Below are 15,814 nucleotides of genomic sequence, written 5' to 3'. Positions count from 1 at the left end.
GTGCTACTGTAATGATTGTTTAATAACTAAATTCTGCTAAGTGACCAATGGCAAATGTTCATCTCAATAAAAATGAAGCAAAACACAGAAAAAGTTTTAAATAATAATGTAATACTGAATAGAATGGCTTTGCCTTTACAGGCTCATTTGTATTTCACAGAGATGTAGCAGCATTATGTGTGAAGAGAAGGAGGAGAGTACCACATCTCCATTACTGTGTTTTTTTGCATGCCCTTTTTCTGTTCTGCAAAATACTCATTATGCCCTTTAATATTGATATAATAGGGTCAAGCTAAATAATATGAGTCTTGGTGTCTCTCCTCGGTGCAACTATTGTTGTTCTACTACTGTCAGATTTTCCCTTTCTTTCTATACTCTATACTCAAGATTCTCAATTAAGCTTAGTGCAGAACTAAGATACCTTCTCATCTATATTCTCTCTCAGTATGCTACGGATTTCTCTTGAATGGGAAGAATCGCTGCAAGGTTTTGATAGTAGTGGTGTTCACAGACTGAATAGGAAAGGTGATCAGATGTATTGAACTGGAAAACAAAAAAATGGATTCTGCATGGGTTCAGCAAAAGACTTATTGCATAGCCCTGTTAAAAATGAGACAAATCTTTTAATCTATTTGTATCTCAGTAATATGACAGAACACAGTTCGACTCTACCTGAACAAAGGCTTTTCGTAAGATGAAATACATTAGTGACAGAAAATAGCTAGAGTGAGCAGCTCAAAGAAAACATCGCATTTCCTTCTTTAACAAATTGTACTTTGAGTGTTAGGTCAAATCTATTCAAAAGTATAATGAGGTACTAGGCATGTTATAGATATGAGTAGTTCGTCAAAGAATTTTGCTACAAAAAAGCCAAATGAAAGGTCTATCAGGCAGGGGAATAACAGAATTTCAGCGTATTTTAACTACTGTTTTTTTTTTTAAGTGTACAGAGTAGTGATGGATAATTTGAAATCAAAATGCTACATTTGCATGCAAAGTAAGTCACCAAGATGGTGTCTGAAATATTTCTGTTCATTATACCTCACTCACACTCAGTGGGGGGGAAGGTGGAAACACACACAACAAAATTACTTGGTAGCACAAAATGAGACTATTAAAAGCAGGTGTTCAGATAACAGCAAAGTATTTTTTGTGGGTACTTACATATATATTAAAAAAAAACATATAAGATACATATATATGAGTAGTAGAAAAATCTGTATTTTGAACACACTAAGCCATTTTCTTTCTTTTTTTTTTTTTTTTTTCTTTTGACAGTCTATACAGGAAAAGATTAACAGAAGGTTTTTGTGCTTCTTTATACCAGGGAAGAATCTGAATATCATGAATTTTTTAATCATGAACTTCAGTGTTTTTCAGGTGGTGGTCTGATGTGAACTTCTGTTGGCTACAAGACAGGAGAAAAAGAGTTTCCAAAACTTTTTAGAAACCATATACATACACTGGAAACAAATGAAAAAACAAAACCAACAAAAGAACAACAAAAAATAACACTCAAAGAGAAATCTTATAATTCATTTGTTTGCAATGGAAAGTATTACAGAATGCTGCCACTCACAAAATACTGAGTAACTCCAATACAGAGAAACAGAGCTGCGTATATGATTTCCTGATATCAGCCCATATTTAACCATTGCTATAAATCAAGACCACTTCATTATGTACAAATTACGTACTATGTAACAAACACCTTTTTATTGTGGCATGTCTAAAATATACGTTTGAAATTTGCTTTTCAGCAAGGGTGTGTGTAGAGGAGAAAGCTGGTGTACTAGTTCCATGACAATTCAGGTCAGATTTCTGCAATCCAATCAGCATACACAGTCTTGAACTGCAAAGATCTTAGTTCAGTAACACTGGAGTATCCTAACACTCTAATGAAAAAAAAAAAAAAAAGAAGCCATATACAAAAAATACCCACCACTAAATAACATGCATTTCTTTGTAGAATGTTTTGAAATGAGGCATTTGAAAGTACTGTGTTGGCTTAATGAAATTTTACTTTGAACTTCAAAGGAAATTGAACTGGATAAATGTTAAATGTTTGGATACTTCCATTCCATCCATAATTTTCAGCAACAGGCTTTTGTGATTTATAAACTAATTTCTCAAAATCTTAAGATTTCCCACTGGTTTCAGCTCCCATTTTATAATAATTAGGATAAAAAACATTCCTTAACTACACTTAGTACATTGAATGTATAGGTTTTAGCAAAACAACAAATATTTCTGGTTTCATATAATCAAAATCACTCTTAGACATCAGAAATTTTCTAGTAGGAAGACAGAAAAAAATCTTCTTAGGAATATAAAACAAAAAAATATAATTCTGTTTTGTTTGAAAAATAAACTTTTTTTTCCAAAACACAACAGTAGTTTTCTGTTTCATCACTGTTTTTCATTACCTATGTCAATTTTAATAACTTCCAATTTGTCTAAAATGAAGACATTCGGAAAATTAATTTCTGAAAGTGAGAAGAAGTTCTTAATATCAGACTTTGACAAACTTTGGAGAAGAAGTTTCTTTTTCAGGCAGTAGATTCTTTTAGCAGTTTCCTGAAATCAAATATTTTGGTAGAAATATCAGTGAATGGTTGATGATCAGAAAAGTAGCTTTTAAAATATTACACATCTATTAATAGAACTGAGTGCCTGTATCTGTTTTACAGTTACTAATGTACTTTTCTTATTATTATTCTTCAGATGATCTACTTTTTAAAAGTGACTTAGTTATGCAATCTGCTGCATGCTACTGGAAATGGAAAAGCCTATGCACTGAGAGATTATTTCCTCAATCTTTTGTGATAAATTATATTTGATATGAAGCTTCTTTAAAATATTTTTGTTATATTTCTGAAAGCTTTAATCTCTTTTATAATATGATTGTAACACTCCAAGTTGTAATTTCATCCTCATAAGGAAAAGCACGTTATTAGAGTAGCAAACCAAGAATGTGCTTTCCTTTCAGATTTACTGATGGCCTGTCACACTGGCATTTACTTCAGTGAGACAATCTTAATCGTACAATATAATTTTTCTTTCCTAAACAGCAAATAGTTGTGATGGAGAAGGTAACTAGTGCTATTAGTAAACAATCTACAACACTCTAAGGAAAGATGAAGAGGCGTTTAAAACAACACTTTCAAATAATATAATCTGTCAATTGTCTACATGTGATGCAGAGAGAAGGTCTATCCAGAGTGGAGAAGGGCTTTTTTTCTTTTTAATTATCAATGGCTAATTTGAAAGATGAATTTTAGAGGATCAAAGCTGCATGGATTTGGGCTGAATTCATTAAAGCATTATTGCTAAAAACGGAAAGTTTTAAAATGTTTTGAGTATGTTCCTTTGAAGGTATTAAAATATTTCTCATCAGAAATGCAGAAACATTTATTTTTTCATTTGTTATTTTCTGTTTACAAGCTGACCTAGATTGTATTAGAGAAAAAAAAATAATAAAAAAGAAACAAAAGGTTTAATTTTAGGTTTTAATAAATATTTTAGATTTATTTCTTGCACATCCCTCAAACTCACATGGGATATAATTAATCTATGTTAACTTTGCTCTGTTGACTAGCAGAAGGTATTTCCTAAAATAGAAAGAAATAAAAGATCCCCATGTGCAAATATGAATAATTTATTTGCTTCACGTCTATCCAGTCCACACAATTTAACAAAATGACTAATATGATCCTCTAGCAATCTGGAATTGGTACTCATTCCAAAAGGAGGATTAAAAAAATATCACTAGAGAATGCACATGTAAAGCAGGTGCTCACTTCCCCTTACGCATCTTGATGTGTAAGGGTCAAGGGATACTTCAATACTTTTAAGTATTTAATATATGATGGCTTGCCAACATAACTTGGTGGTGGTTTTTTGTTTTTGTTTTTGTTTTATTCCAAACAGTTGTTCCAAACTCCTCTTTTCCCTTTTCTCATTTCTTTATAAAATAGCACTTCCAACCTCAAAACACCATAGAATTCAGTGACTTTCTCATCCTCCACTGAAATGATTTTGTTTCAAATTAGAATTAAGATTTTTTTACAAAACAACTTTAGAAAATTTAGTTCTCCAGAGGCCTCAAACAACTTAAAATACAATTTTATTTTTCATTTCTACTATTATTAAAAGAACCACTGGCTGTTTACTGATCAAGGAAAGGACAAAGGAAACTTCAAAGCCAAAAAGAGTTCTACAGTGAGACCTAGAGCCCTTGTCTACTGAAGGACAGAAGGTGTTGGACAAAATTTGTCCATTTTCTGGAACTCAGGTGGCAAACTCCAATAGTATGCATAAAGAATAACCATGAGCTTTTATGATCATTGTGACAAAAAACCTATATTACATTTTTTATAGATACTGAAACCATTCAAACAGACAATTCTTGATTAGTTCATTTTGATATCATGATAGGAAAGCTGGGAAAATAAGATTTCTATTCATTCATTTCAATCTCATTACTTACATATATATGTATGATTAAAAATAGTTTTGATACCTTTAGACTCTATACAAGTTGCATGTGATTCATGGCTAGAAGAATTATTTTTTTTCTGAAGCTTACTGTGTTCCAATGTTTTTAGCCAAATGTTTGTATTTTCAGGAAGAAATCAAAGATTTTATTGAAATTCAAGGGAAGATGTGCAGGCCTTAATGTCATTCACTGATTTTCAGATAACCTTTATCAAAAGGCAAAATTCTCATATCTTCACAGGAAGCTCTCTATATGTGGGAAAGTGACCTGTAAGGGCACAGTTTGGCTTTCTATATTTTGTGACTTTACAGCAAGACCTTAAATAAGTGAAAGTTAAATAGATACCTTATGGAATAGCTACCAGCACAAACTAGTAAATATCAACATAACCAATTTTGCTACTTATAGACAATACACTTAAATAAAGAGGAAACTTTCATGCTTTAAATTAGAACAGCATTCAGAACAGCATGTGCTATTATATCCATTCTCTACATGTCACTGACTGTGTGTCAGCATGACTTTATTACAGCTCCTGGAATTTTCATTAACCTAGAAATCACCTTGCTGGGTTCAAATCTGAGTTCTAATTGCTCCATACCTGCCACTAACCTCAGTTCAGCGAGTCTGCATTATAATAACAACACACAAAATAACAGAGTATTTTAACTTTATGTGACAGAGATAACAAATCAGAAAAACAATTTCCTGACACAGGCAAATGAAGGATGTCAACTGAGAATATAATAAATTGTTACTGAGGAGGAAATGAAAGGAATAAAATAGCATTGGAGAGTCTTTTTCAGTGATGTTATTAAAGGACCAGAAAAAGTGAAGAAGTATAAAGAAAAGGTGAGGAGTGCTGAAGAGAGCAAGTATTTAAAGCAAGAGCTTGACAAAATAATCAGGTGATGTGATAATAGTTAAAGAGAACAGAATGCATGCTTGTTTCTTGGAGTGAGTGAGAGCATAGCCAGAATAGCTAGACAGGGAAGAAATCAAAAAGAAGTAATATTAAAATATTATAAAATAAAAACCTAACTGGAATTTCTGGCAGTAAAAATTCATGCATTTTAGAATGTAAAGTTCACTAAAACTAAAACTTCTGAAAATCAAGAAAATAGGTAGAAATGTAGGGATTAGAATACAAGCTTTCATTTGTTAGGAGCAATACCACAACCTTCTTGGAAGTCTAAACTCTCATGCTGTGGGACAGAGATCTGCATATGAGACAAATCAAACTAGTTCCTTAATCAAAAATACGGAAAAAAATTCCCTGAAGCCTTATATCTTAGAGTTATGTCTGCTCCACCCAAAACATTTCCCTTCCCATAATTTTACTTCCTTTTGTTATGAGGTGAAATCTCTTCTACACCTGTCTAGTCACTCTGCTGACCCTCTTTCTAAACATTAGATTACGTTTATTTTCTATCAAAAGACACTCCCATTATCTGAGTTGTGTTTCAGAATATATTTTCTTAAAATAGAAATCCATCTTGTCAGAAAGAGATTGAAGCAACTTGCCCATAGAAAATTCTCAAGAGTCTGCGAGAGGTCAGGTCTGAATATAAGGAGCCTGGGAGAGGTTGAAGAACCAAGTAGGGTTCTGAACAACTGGAAACATGTGAGAACTGGTTGACATAAGATCTTAGCATTGAATTCCATTTGCTGCCACTGATTCAGAAGAGACAAACCAGACCACCTCTAATTCTTAAATAACATTTTTATTCTTTTTTCCCATAAAGACTATAAACTGACATAGGTAGATATATTTTAGCTGAGGTAAACTGGAGATAGTTTTGTTTCACATCTTGAAACTGTATCTCTTGTGAAAATTATTCTGCTGAATTTGCAGATTAAGCACAGCAGAGTGCTTGGAATATACTCTCCAGTGGACAGTACTTGGAGTGCTTGTGAACCATCGCAGAAGAAAACATTCCAGCTTTAAAAAAAAATATGGTAATTCAGAAAAGGGCTGGTGAGTTTACTTTGTCACATTTTTATGGCAAGCACTATTTCAGAAAGATAGATTTTTTTTACCTTCTGCAAGATATACAAGATATACAAGATATAATGAAACTTGCAGGATAAGAAATGTAGAATAATTAATTCTTCTTTACAACTTAAGCTGTCTCTGGAGTCCTCCGTAAAATTATAGACACAGGCAGTAGCAGCTGTTGGGTTAACAGTAACAGAAGTAACAATACTGTCAAGTCATGTCCTGTAGCCCCTTTAACTATCCCACTGCTCAATCCTTCATTCTCAGGACCTTTCTTCAGGAACTGAACTTCAGATCCTTTTTCTGGCTCCAGTATGGACAGGAATCCAAACTGTACCCTCAGAACCCACATCCACAATACTGCTGGAACTTTCATGTCCACATTCCATGACCATGACCAGCTGATTATTCTTATTAAAGAATGTTAGCACGTCTCCTGTAGTTAGGCACTGTTTTACAAAAATCATGTAGGAACTTAAGGATCTCCCAGGCTTTTACCTTTCTAACGAATATGGATGAAACTGCTTAGCTGATTCAGAAATTATCAGAGAGATGGGGAGAGAGGAAAGGTACAAAGTAAAATTGAGAAGCCTTTTGGAGGGGGGAACCGGCTGAAGTGTGGTATAGAAAACTGAGGTACTGTTGGGAAGGAGAAAAAGAACAAAGAGAGGGGAAAAGTCTCCGGTGAAAAATTTATTATACAACTAAGGAAGTGAAATGTTGCCCAAATGGAAAAAATATAAATATCCCTTCTTATTACTGCAATAAAATATTGTCTATTCACTTAAAATCATAAGCAAGATGGGAAATGAGAATATTATAGCTATTACAACAATAATGCTTGACCTTAATGATGTGTAGTACCTGTAGTACAAGTTTTATGTTATAGAATATGTGGGACAACCTTGGATGCTCCAGTCTCACTGAAGCTGAGAGCTCACGGACTTGAGGTGCCTCTGCTGGCCACAGCTGCTGTCAGACCTGAGTGGGCTCCATATAAACAGAGATCCTCATCTGCCTTCATGCTGATCTCCAGACTGAAGTTGCTTTGTTGCTCATTAACTCAGCAAACACAATCTAGCTGCTGATAGTAAAGAATTTTAATTGTCCCTGTTGTTCCTTTTGAAAGTCTATTCTAGAATCTTCTGCATCTGACAGGTAGCATGCTCATTTCTATCTAGTGTTTTATCTAATATATCATACTCTTGAGTTACATTGTGTTCTTATTCTAGTGCTCAATATCTTCTGATTGTCAGTGCTTCCTAATCTGTGTAGCTTCTTTTAGCAAAAAAAAGACAATTAAATCTGTAAATAAAATCAATCCTGAAAAAACCATCTTTGCAATCACCCATCAGGTGGGAGGAAGAATTTGAAGAATACAACTCTATTATATACCACTTACATTTTTCTTTAAATGCACTCTTTTTTATTTCTCATTAGATATGGCACTATATCAAAATCTTTACTTAGAACTTGATGAGATGATTTACTTAATTCCTGTTGTTTAGAATATCAAATATTGAGCGAAAAATATTTCTATGGATTAGCACAATCTAGCCACCTCCTATTTCACCCCAACTTTTGCTTATCTTCAAATTGTTAATAATTCTTTCCTTTAAGAATCTTTCAAAATGATATGGCAAAGCATTGCATACCAGAGGATCCAGACTGACACATCTGACCTACTAGATGACTCCTTTCACCTATTTTTCCATCCATTTCACTGCAACTGCTATGCTTTCTAACCCATCAGTCTCAAAGTACTTATTTTCCAGTACGAAAACTTTATACATTTTGGTTATTTGAACTTATTTTCACGTTTAGCTCATGCAAAGACAAGAGACAGAGATTATCCAGCACCTCAAATTAATGACATGAAATTCAATGAATTTTGCTATCTATTGTGACAGCAATACTTTCTTCCTTCAAATCCCATTTCCCACTGGAGCATTTTTCCTTCTCCTGAGTCAAATATAATTATCCTCACTGAACACTAAAGCAAATTACTCTTCCAGTTTAAGAGCATATTCTGTCTGAACAGGAACTAACATTTGTAACTTATTTCCTTCTTTTCTATTTATTTCAATGTATTTTGTTTTATATACACATATATAAAATCATTTATAAATACATAAATATAAAGCTGATTACATTGAGTCAATTTTTACTACACCCATCTCAATTTTGTATAAACATGTATGTGGAAAAATATCATATTTTTAACAGCTAGTCAACTGGTGTTTTCAATGAATCAAATGTGTATGTTTGCAATATATATGCCCAAACACTGAAATAACTATTTGAACACCAACCGTAAATTCTAAAACCATACATACTGGATATTTTCACTTTATTAAAAACTAATATTAAGAAGGTAGCTAGAAGCAGAAATCCTTAAAAATAATATGTGACATAAGTTGGGCCTTTTCACTCTACTTCGTCCTCTCAGTTTTGATGAAATTTATTATTTGATTTCTGGGTATAATAGATGAGCAGAAGAGTCCCTGTTCTTTTGTTACACTCTGTCTGCTCTCAGTTTTTTATCAAAATTCCATTCTAATGTATTCTGTGGTGCCAGATTTTTACAGAATAGATACTTTGTCCTATTAGTAAACTACTCCTAAAGTGACACAAAAGAGGGCTCTTAACAAACCATCAGGCATTTCTAAGTGAAACCCCTGGTACAAGATTCTGAATTCTTATCAGACTTAAACTAGGATCCTACTAGCTTGGGTTCTTCCTTACTGCTTGATCAATTTCCACCTCATTATGCCCAGCATTAGCTTGCAGGATTAGCTGGTACTCAACAGTATGCGAAGCTTGACAGAGAAGAGAAGAAAAACTACTAGATTTGATCTTGCAGTTATCCCCAGAGAATAACAACAAAGTAATTTACCCCCGTATTAAGAAGGTCATTGAGGTCAGAACTATCAGCATTTAACTACTGTCTGCCTCTTTTATGTTAGATATTACCTATTATTGCACCATGTTTTAATGTGCTATTAACCTAAAACCAATATTTGGGGACCTATCATATTGGTGGTTTAGTTTCCCTAACAGTGTTCTCGTGAGAAAAGTTAGCAAGAGAAATATGAAGATTAAACTATTAAGATATTTTCCCATTTCTAAGGCATGATTCTTATGCTTCTTATCCCAGTTAATGAAAGTCAGATTTAATTAGTTTTTGGGTTTCAATACAAAAGGGCTTAACAGCTTTCACAAAGGATTTTGTATAAAATATTTTCTGAAAGCAAAACCTTGTTACTTATTATTTGAAAATGTAAGATGTGAACAAAGAAAGTGGTTGGGCACTTAGGAAGGAAATTTTTTCTATCCTTTTAAATCTTATCTGAATTTTCTTTTTATACAACATATTTTTTAATATCATACATTACAGATGGATCTTTCTCTGAAGACTTCATATTTTATGGATATAGAACAGGGAGTGTTGGAGAGGCAAAGCTTCAGAAATTTGAACCTAATATAAATCATCATCTTTCTGGCTCCTCATCCAGAACAGATTGAACTAAAATTCCAGAACTTTCAGCTCAAACACTGTGAAACTTATGTCTTAGTTGAAATTTTACAGCTCAGTTTCATTCTTAGTAATCAAGGTTGTCAAAAATTTCCACTTTTTAAATTCAGCAGCTTTTTTTACATATCCAATATTATGAATTTTATTCCAATATCTCTTTTTTTAATAAAGTATACATCTGATATTTAAATATACTCATATCTTGATGTTTCATGCTTATTATTTGACCATAAAAATACATTCTCAAATGAAAAACTAGGGGATCATTTGTATTACAATTAACCAAATTAAATTCTTGTGTCTTTCAGACTTCTATATAACTATTCAAATGAACATAATTTATTTGCATTTATACAATGAATCCTGCTATCAAACTGCAAACATCTGTGCCTACTGAAAAAATTAACTTTAATGTAAGCTCAGCAAACTTTCTTCTCTCTCATGTTACTATTAACTTCAAAAGTCCCAAGATTCAGGGATACTGCATTTTGGAAAAAAAAATATCCTGTGTTTTAAGACTTCCAGTATTATTTGCTGGACACTTTGCTGGACTAAGTTTATATTAAAACCTTAAACAGTGCAAGGACGCAAACCAGAACACTGGAACTCGATTATCTATATTTCGCAGGTACTCTTTGGCATGTAGCATAAGACAAAGACCAGGTGTGTTTAGGATGCAACTATTCTGTTTTGGAATATAAAATCATTTCACAATATCAATATAGTTTTATTAACTGGACGTGAGGCCAGAAAATGAGCCCTGATACTGCTTTGTTTGTGATGGGGTAGTCACTGAGGCCACTGGGATGTGTTATATTTGAACTGATTTATTTCAGCATATTTGGCAAACAATCATTTCAATAGTAAATCATTGTTTTCTGACAACATATTTAAAATTAGCAAAAAAAAAATTTTATTTTTTGGGGAAAAGTATTGCAGGGCTTGAATTTTTTATTTTTTATTTTTTATTTTAAAAAGGATTTTTTTAAATCATTTGAAGTAAGAAAAAGTATGTGGCGACTGGAGTTTTCGAAGATATATATGATCTGAGCATCTAACTGCATTTTACTGTTAGAAACAATCATACAAAGCTGTGATTATTTGTAGTTCTTTAAAGTTACAAGCTTAAAAAAGGTGTGAAGGTTACCTTCTAGAACGATTCATGCTAAAAGCCAAGAAATCTCTGACCTAATAGAAGTTGTCTTCATCTTAAAAAGGGAATATCACTGAATCCTAACTAACACATTATACAGCACATGTGTACAAAACCTTCCACAATACATTATATATGCAATATAGTAAGAATAAATTTACTTACACATAAGCTAATTCTGCTTGACCAGACAGCAAGGGTTGCTGTTTCATCTTTTTTGTTTTTTTTTTTTTTTAAATAAAAAAATGGATTGAGTTCATGATTAATGAGAAGACAAAAAGCTGAATGAAGATTCAATAGAATTCTCATTAATTATGTCCACCTTGGAAAACTGAGATGAAGGAATGGTGGAGTTGGGAAACATTCAGCAGCAATAATAATCAAGCTAATGAATAAAGCCAAAAGGCAAGTGAACCTCTGAAATACAAGCTCCACAAGCAACATGAGGTAGTTTTAACACCATTAATCCTGAAGACATAGGCCTGTCTGTTCTACCATACATTTACATTTTAATATCATTATTTAAATATTATAAATAATTAGACAAAGCATGGTCTTCACATTCTTTGAAGTGTGGCAAGTTCCAGCCTGTTTCTCAAAGTTTTGGGACTCTCAAAAAATTTGTCTTCTTGGGCAGCTTTTTGCATATGATTTCTGCAATGGTCCTTACTGGTCAATGACCCTAAATACCTTTGCAAACATTAGCTAGGAGATTTAAACAGTACCTTCCTGTAGCAATTCCCTGCAAACAATGCTAGGCAAGTAAAGCAAGAGATAAATTCAGACAAAGACATTTTCTTAACACTTTTGCAGAGAAAAACACAAGGTAAGACCTTTAATTTTCTGTGACTGTCATATATTTCCCTTATCTATATAAACTAAAGATCAGTATTTACTGAGGCAAGTGCACGCACTTCAAGATAAAGCTTTCACTGCATAGCCTTCTAAATTCTATCTTTCTTGGTGTAGAGATGTTTTAGTAAGTTTTAGGAATTGACTTTTTACTATTCACTTATTATAATACTTTTGTGAATAAATGCAGAAAACTCTGGAGTTTTTAAATTTGCAAGTATAGATTAACTTGATAATGAATTTTTTAAGTGTATGCATGAAATACTCAAAAAACCCATCAACCTAGAAACATTAATTTTTTTTTTTTAAAAAGAAGCTGTTTATCTAGACATATACTCAATGACAGGTCATAAGAAAATAAAATATGTATCTGATGCTATTAAACAGTGCTGTTGTCAATTAATCCTAAAAGTGTCTGACTATTCTGGGGAAAGTATACTCGAGGATTCTGCTACAGAAGACAAGTCATTTCAAAAAGTAATTTATTTTACATTTTGTGTGATAGAAGTTTGTGGGTCTTTTTTGACTAGTTAGAATAAATTGGAGTTTAACAGTGTTTTGGATATGTAAGAATTGTTAAGTACGCAGTATAGATTACTATATAAATATTTGCTTTTAATCAAGATGTAATTAGTTTTGAAGAATATTTGATTTTAAAAAAAAACTCTTTGAACAACATATATTTGATTTAAAAAAAAACTCTTTGAACAACACTTACTTGAGGTCTTGGGAAGGCTCTGCTCTGATATGGGGTGTCTCCACGGAGTGCCCAAACACTGCCCCTTCCGTTCCTAAAATACATAAATAAAATAAAGTACAGTTACATTGAAAATAAAAATACATCAAAATAAATGATCATGGATTGATATTTTTGGGGATAAAACATATAAGTGAATCCTGTATTAATGCCTATCAATGTTTCTTCATATTTATGTTAGCATTTATATTCAAAATCTGTATTGATCACTTGAAACAGTAGACTTCTGCTTACCAGTAGATGAATTTCACATACAAATCTTAAAACATTTAAGCATCCAAGCTTCTCAGTGTTCACTTGCCTGAATGCTCATTTTAACATTATAGATAATGTTGACTGAGAAAAGAATAAATTAATTTTGACAAGATCGCATTTTAAAAGTAACTACTCTTTCTGCATGATGCTCATTTTGATTACTTAAAATGAGATCCCAAGCTTTCAAAAGTTTTGAAATATCGATTTTCCATCTGAAGTTGCTAGCCTAAATCTCTGGAAGCATCATGGTTTTCAAAGAGACTTATTTGAGATGTCTTTTTTTTTTTTTAATTTTTAATTTTATTTTGGTAGGGGATTGTAAATTTACACATTGTAAAAATAGCACGGGCATTGTGTAATGAAAATAGCCTAGAACTATCACGTGAAAGACTTTTCAATGAACAATAAATACAAAAGAACTGAATAGAAATTTATCTAAAACAAGTGATTTGTTTACATTCTATCACTAGAAATAAGATAAAGGAAACTTTCTGGCATAATTATAGTCGATTGTTAAATATGCTGGGAACAGTTGCTGTATTTCAGGGACAGAACAATTTCTTGTGTTCTGAGCCCTGAATTCTATTAAGAATATACAAGCAATATCTCTTAATCGCTATGTAAAAAGTGGTCAATATGACCAGTGCTTCTGTAATTGTTTCAAAATTTTGAATACAATACAGTTTTTTCAATTATTTTAATACTGAAATATTTCACAAGAGATATTTTGTTTTTTAATTAAGATAGATGTTTAGAAATTTTGGCAATTAATGAATAACCTTTAGAAAACTAATCCTACCAGAAATAGAACCGCAGAATGTTTAATCAATACTACTTTTTTACAGTGTTAAAGAGAAAATGTCCTCAGCAAGAAGCCCCAAAATAAATGTGAAACTACGTAATGCAGAAAGTCATCATTATTATTCATCTTCTAAGAACCACTTCAATAAATAAAAGGAAAAAAAATCTTAATTGTAAAATACTCTACTGGTACAGAGTATTCAAGAGAGGAAGGAGTGAGATCTGAAAGAAATTCAGTTTTACAGATTTATCTCCAGAAAACAATGTATATTGTAAATATCTTAAGAAAGCATACTGAAAGCAATTTCATTACAACTGAAGCTTTGAAAATGTCACAAGAAAAGAAGCAAATCTACGTGCTATAAACAAACAACACTGAGTGTTCTGAAGAACCACAGGCAGGAAAAAGAAGCATTTCTTTATACATAAAAGTATTCATATAGGTGCTATGTAGAATCTTCTTTTTGAACCTGACATTTCCTGGCAATTTTGCTACCTTTAAGAGACAGGAGTAGCATGTCTATATAGCCTAAATTTCTTTTACTCCAAATGGAAATCCCATCTATAATAGCATGCAAAAATTCCAATGGAGTTGAAGCATCAGAGTATTTCTAGATCCCATCCACCTCTAATCAGCAAAACAGAATACTTACAAGGCCAAGGGCTCTTTGTATTTTTGAAGGTGGAAATGGGATATGAAGATGCAAATAACTGAGGAGAATGTCAGCCTTATGAGAAAACTACATCTCTAATATTTGAAAGAGGAGAATTAATGCAAAGATATATAGAACAGTGATGGGTCAGACAGCAAATCAATCAGAAGTGGGAAAGATAACTGGCAAAAAACTGATAAGAAAATATAAATGACAACTGTTTTTAAGCCACTGTTAACATTTTTTATATTCAGCAGTAGTTGTTTAAAAATAAAAGCCATTTTTCCACCTTACAAAACTGAAATTTGGAAAGAAAGATGGTCTTGCTCAAGCAGACTGTACTATATGAAGACATCATCCCACTTGTTTTTTTCTCCTCATTCACCACCAAAACTGAAAGTATAACAGTTCCCATGGAAAATACTTTATGCTCAAAAAATAAACTCTCAACAAAGAAGTTCAAGGAACATCTCCCTTTTACTTTACAATGGAAGAAATGCAGGCAATTTATCTCATTTTTAGGAAGGAAAATGAGAAACATCATCCAACCAGAATTTACTGCAGTAAAACAGTGAGACCAAGAAAAATGGAAAGGAACTGTACAGCAAATGGGTGACATGGATCAGCATTACTTAAAAATGCAGAACATTAGAGAAGCTATAAGAAGGTACTTTTTATTTTGTAATTTATTATATAGCAACTCTGCTTTTATAGTGCTCCAATGGAAAGTCAGATCACATAGTTCAGTATTACTTAGGAAATGGTGCTAGAAAAATGTGATTTTTTTGTGTGTGTGAATAGTACTTATATAACAATACAAATCAGAATTCAAAGTGAATAATGTGATTTTTTAATATAAGAAATGTATTTTAGGTGTTTAGTTGCTCACAATATTAAAATGCTTATTTTTATACAGAAATAACACAAGAATATAATAATTGTATTCCCCGACTTACAGAATCATAGCCAAGATCTACTTTGAGATGAGTGGAATTCGAGACAAAGAGAAAAGGAAAGACTTGAACCTTTAAGCCCTTTCAAGTATAGCTCAAAAGGAAGTAGTTAGGGAACTGAACTCACAGGAACGTGAGTTAGAATGGATAGCTACAGAAAGTGAACCTTTCAGAGGAAATAAAATAGCAAGGGCACTGAGTATGTGCAAAGGATGTAAAATCAAAACTCTAAGTTTAACTGAATAAAATTACTCCAACTTCCAGCTTCCATTGGAAAGAATGAGTTAAGTAAAGACTTTGCTAAGGGAGAAGCATCTGTGAAGAAAAACTACTGGTCAAACAACAACAACCTCTACGG

The 15,814-nt window shown here is 32.4% G+C and overlaps 1 protein-coding gene across 7 annotated transcripts in view; it reads right to left on the bottom strand.

The window, feature by feature from the left end:
• The window catches only part of SGCZ (sarcoglycan zeta), a 389,479-nt gene that overhangs the window by 21,511 nt on the left and 352,154 nt on the right, over nt 1-15,814 (bottom strand). For 6 of the 7 annotated variants that reach the window (XR_002438279.1, XM_021395714.1, XM_021395711.1 and 3 more), the window contains one exon: nt 12,756-12,828. Coding sequence is in view for 6 of the 7 variants with exons in the window: in XM_021395714.1 (XP_021251389.1) it covers nt 12,756-12,828 (73 nt within the window). In the remaining variant the exon portion in view is untranslated. Of the gene's footprint in view, nt 1-421; nt 544-12,755; nt 12,829-15,814 lie in introns of all 7 variants that reach the window. The other variant, XM_021395716.1, reaches the window with a different exon arrangement.

The sequence above is a fragment of the Numida meleagris genome, chromosome 4 (assembly GCF_002078875.1).
Source record: "Numida meleagris isolate 19003 breed g44 Domestic line chromosome 4, NumMel1.0, whole genome shotgun sequence".
Classification (NCBI taxonomy): Eukaryota; Metazoa; Chordata; class Aves; order Galliformes; family Numididae; genus Numida; species Numida meleagris.
This window is presented reverse-complemented; position numbering and strand designations above follow the sequence as displayed.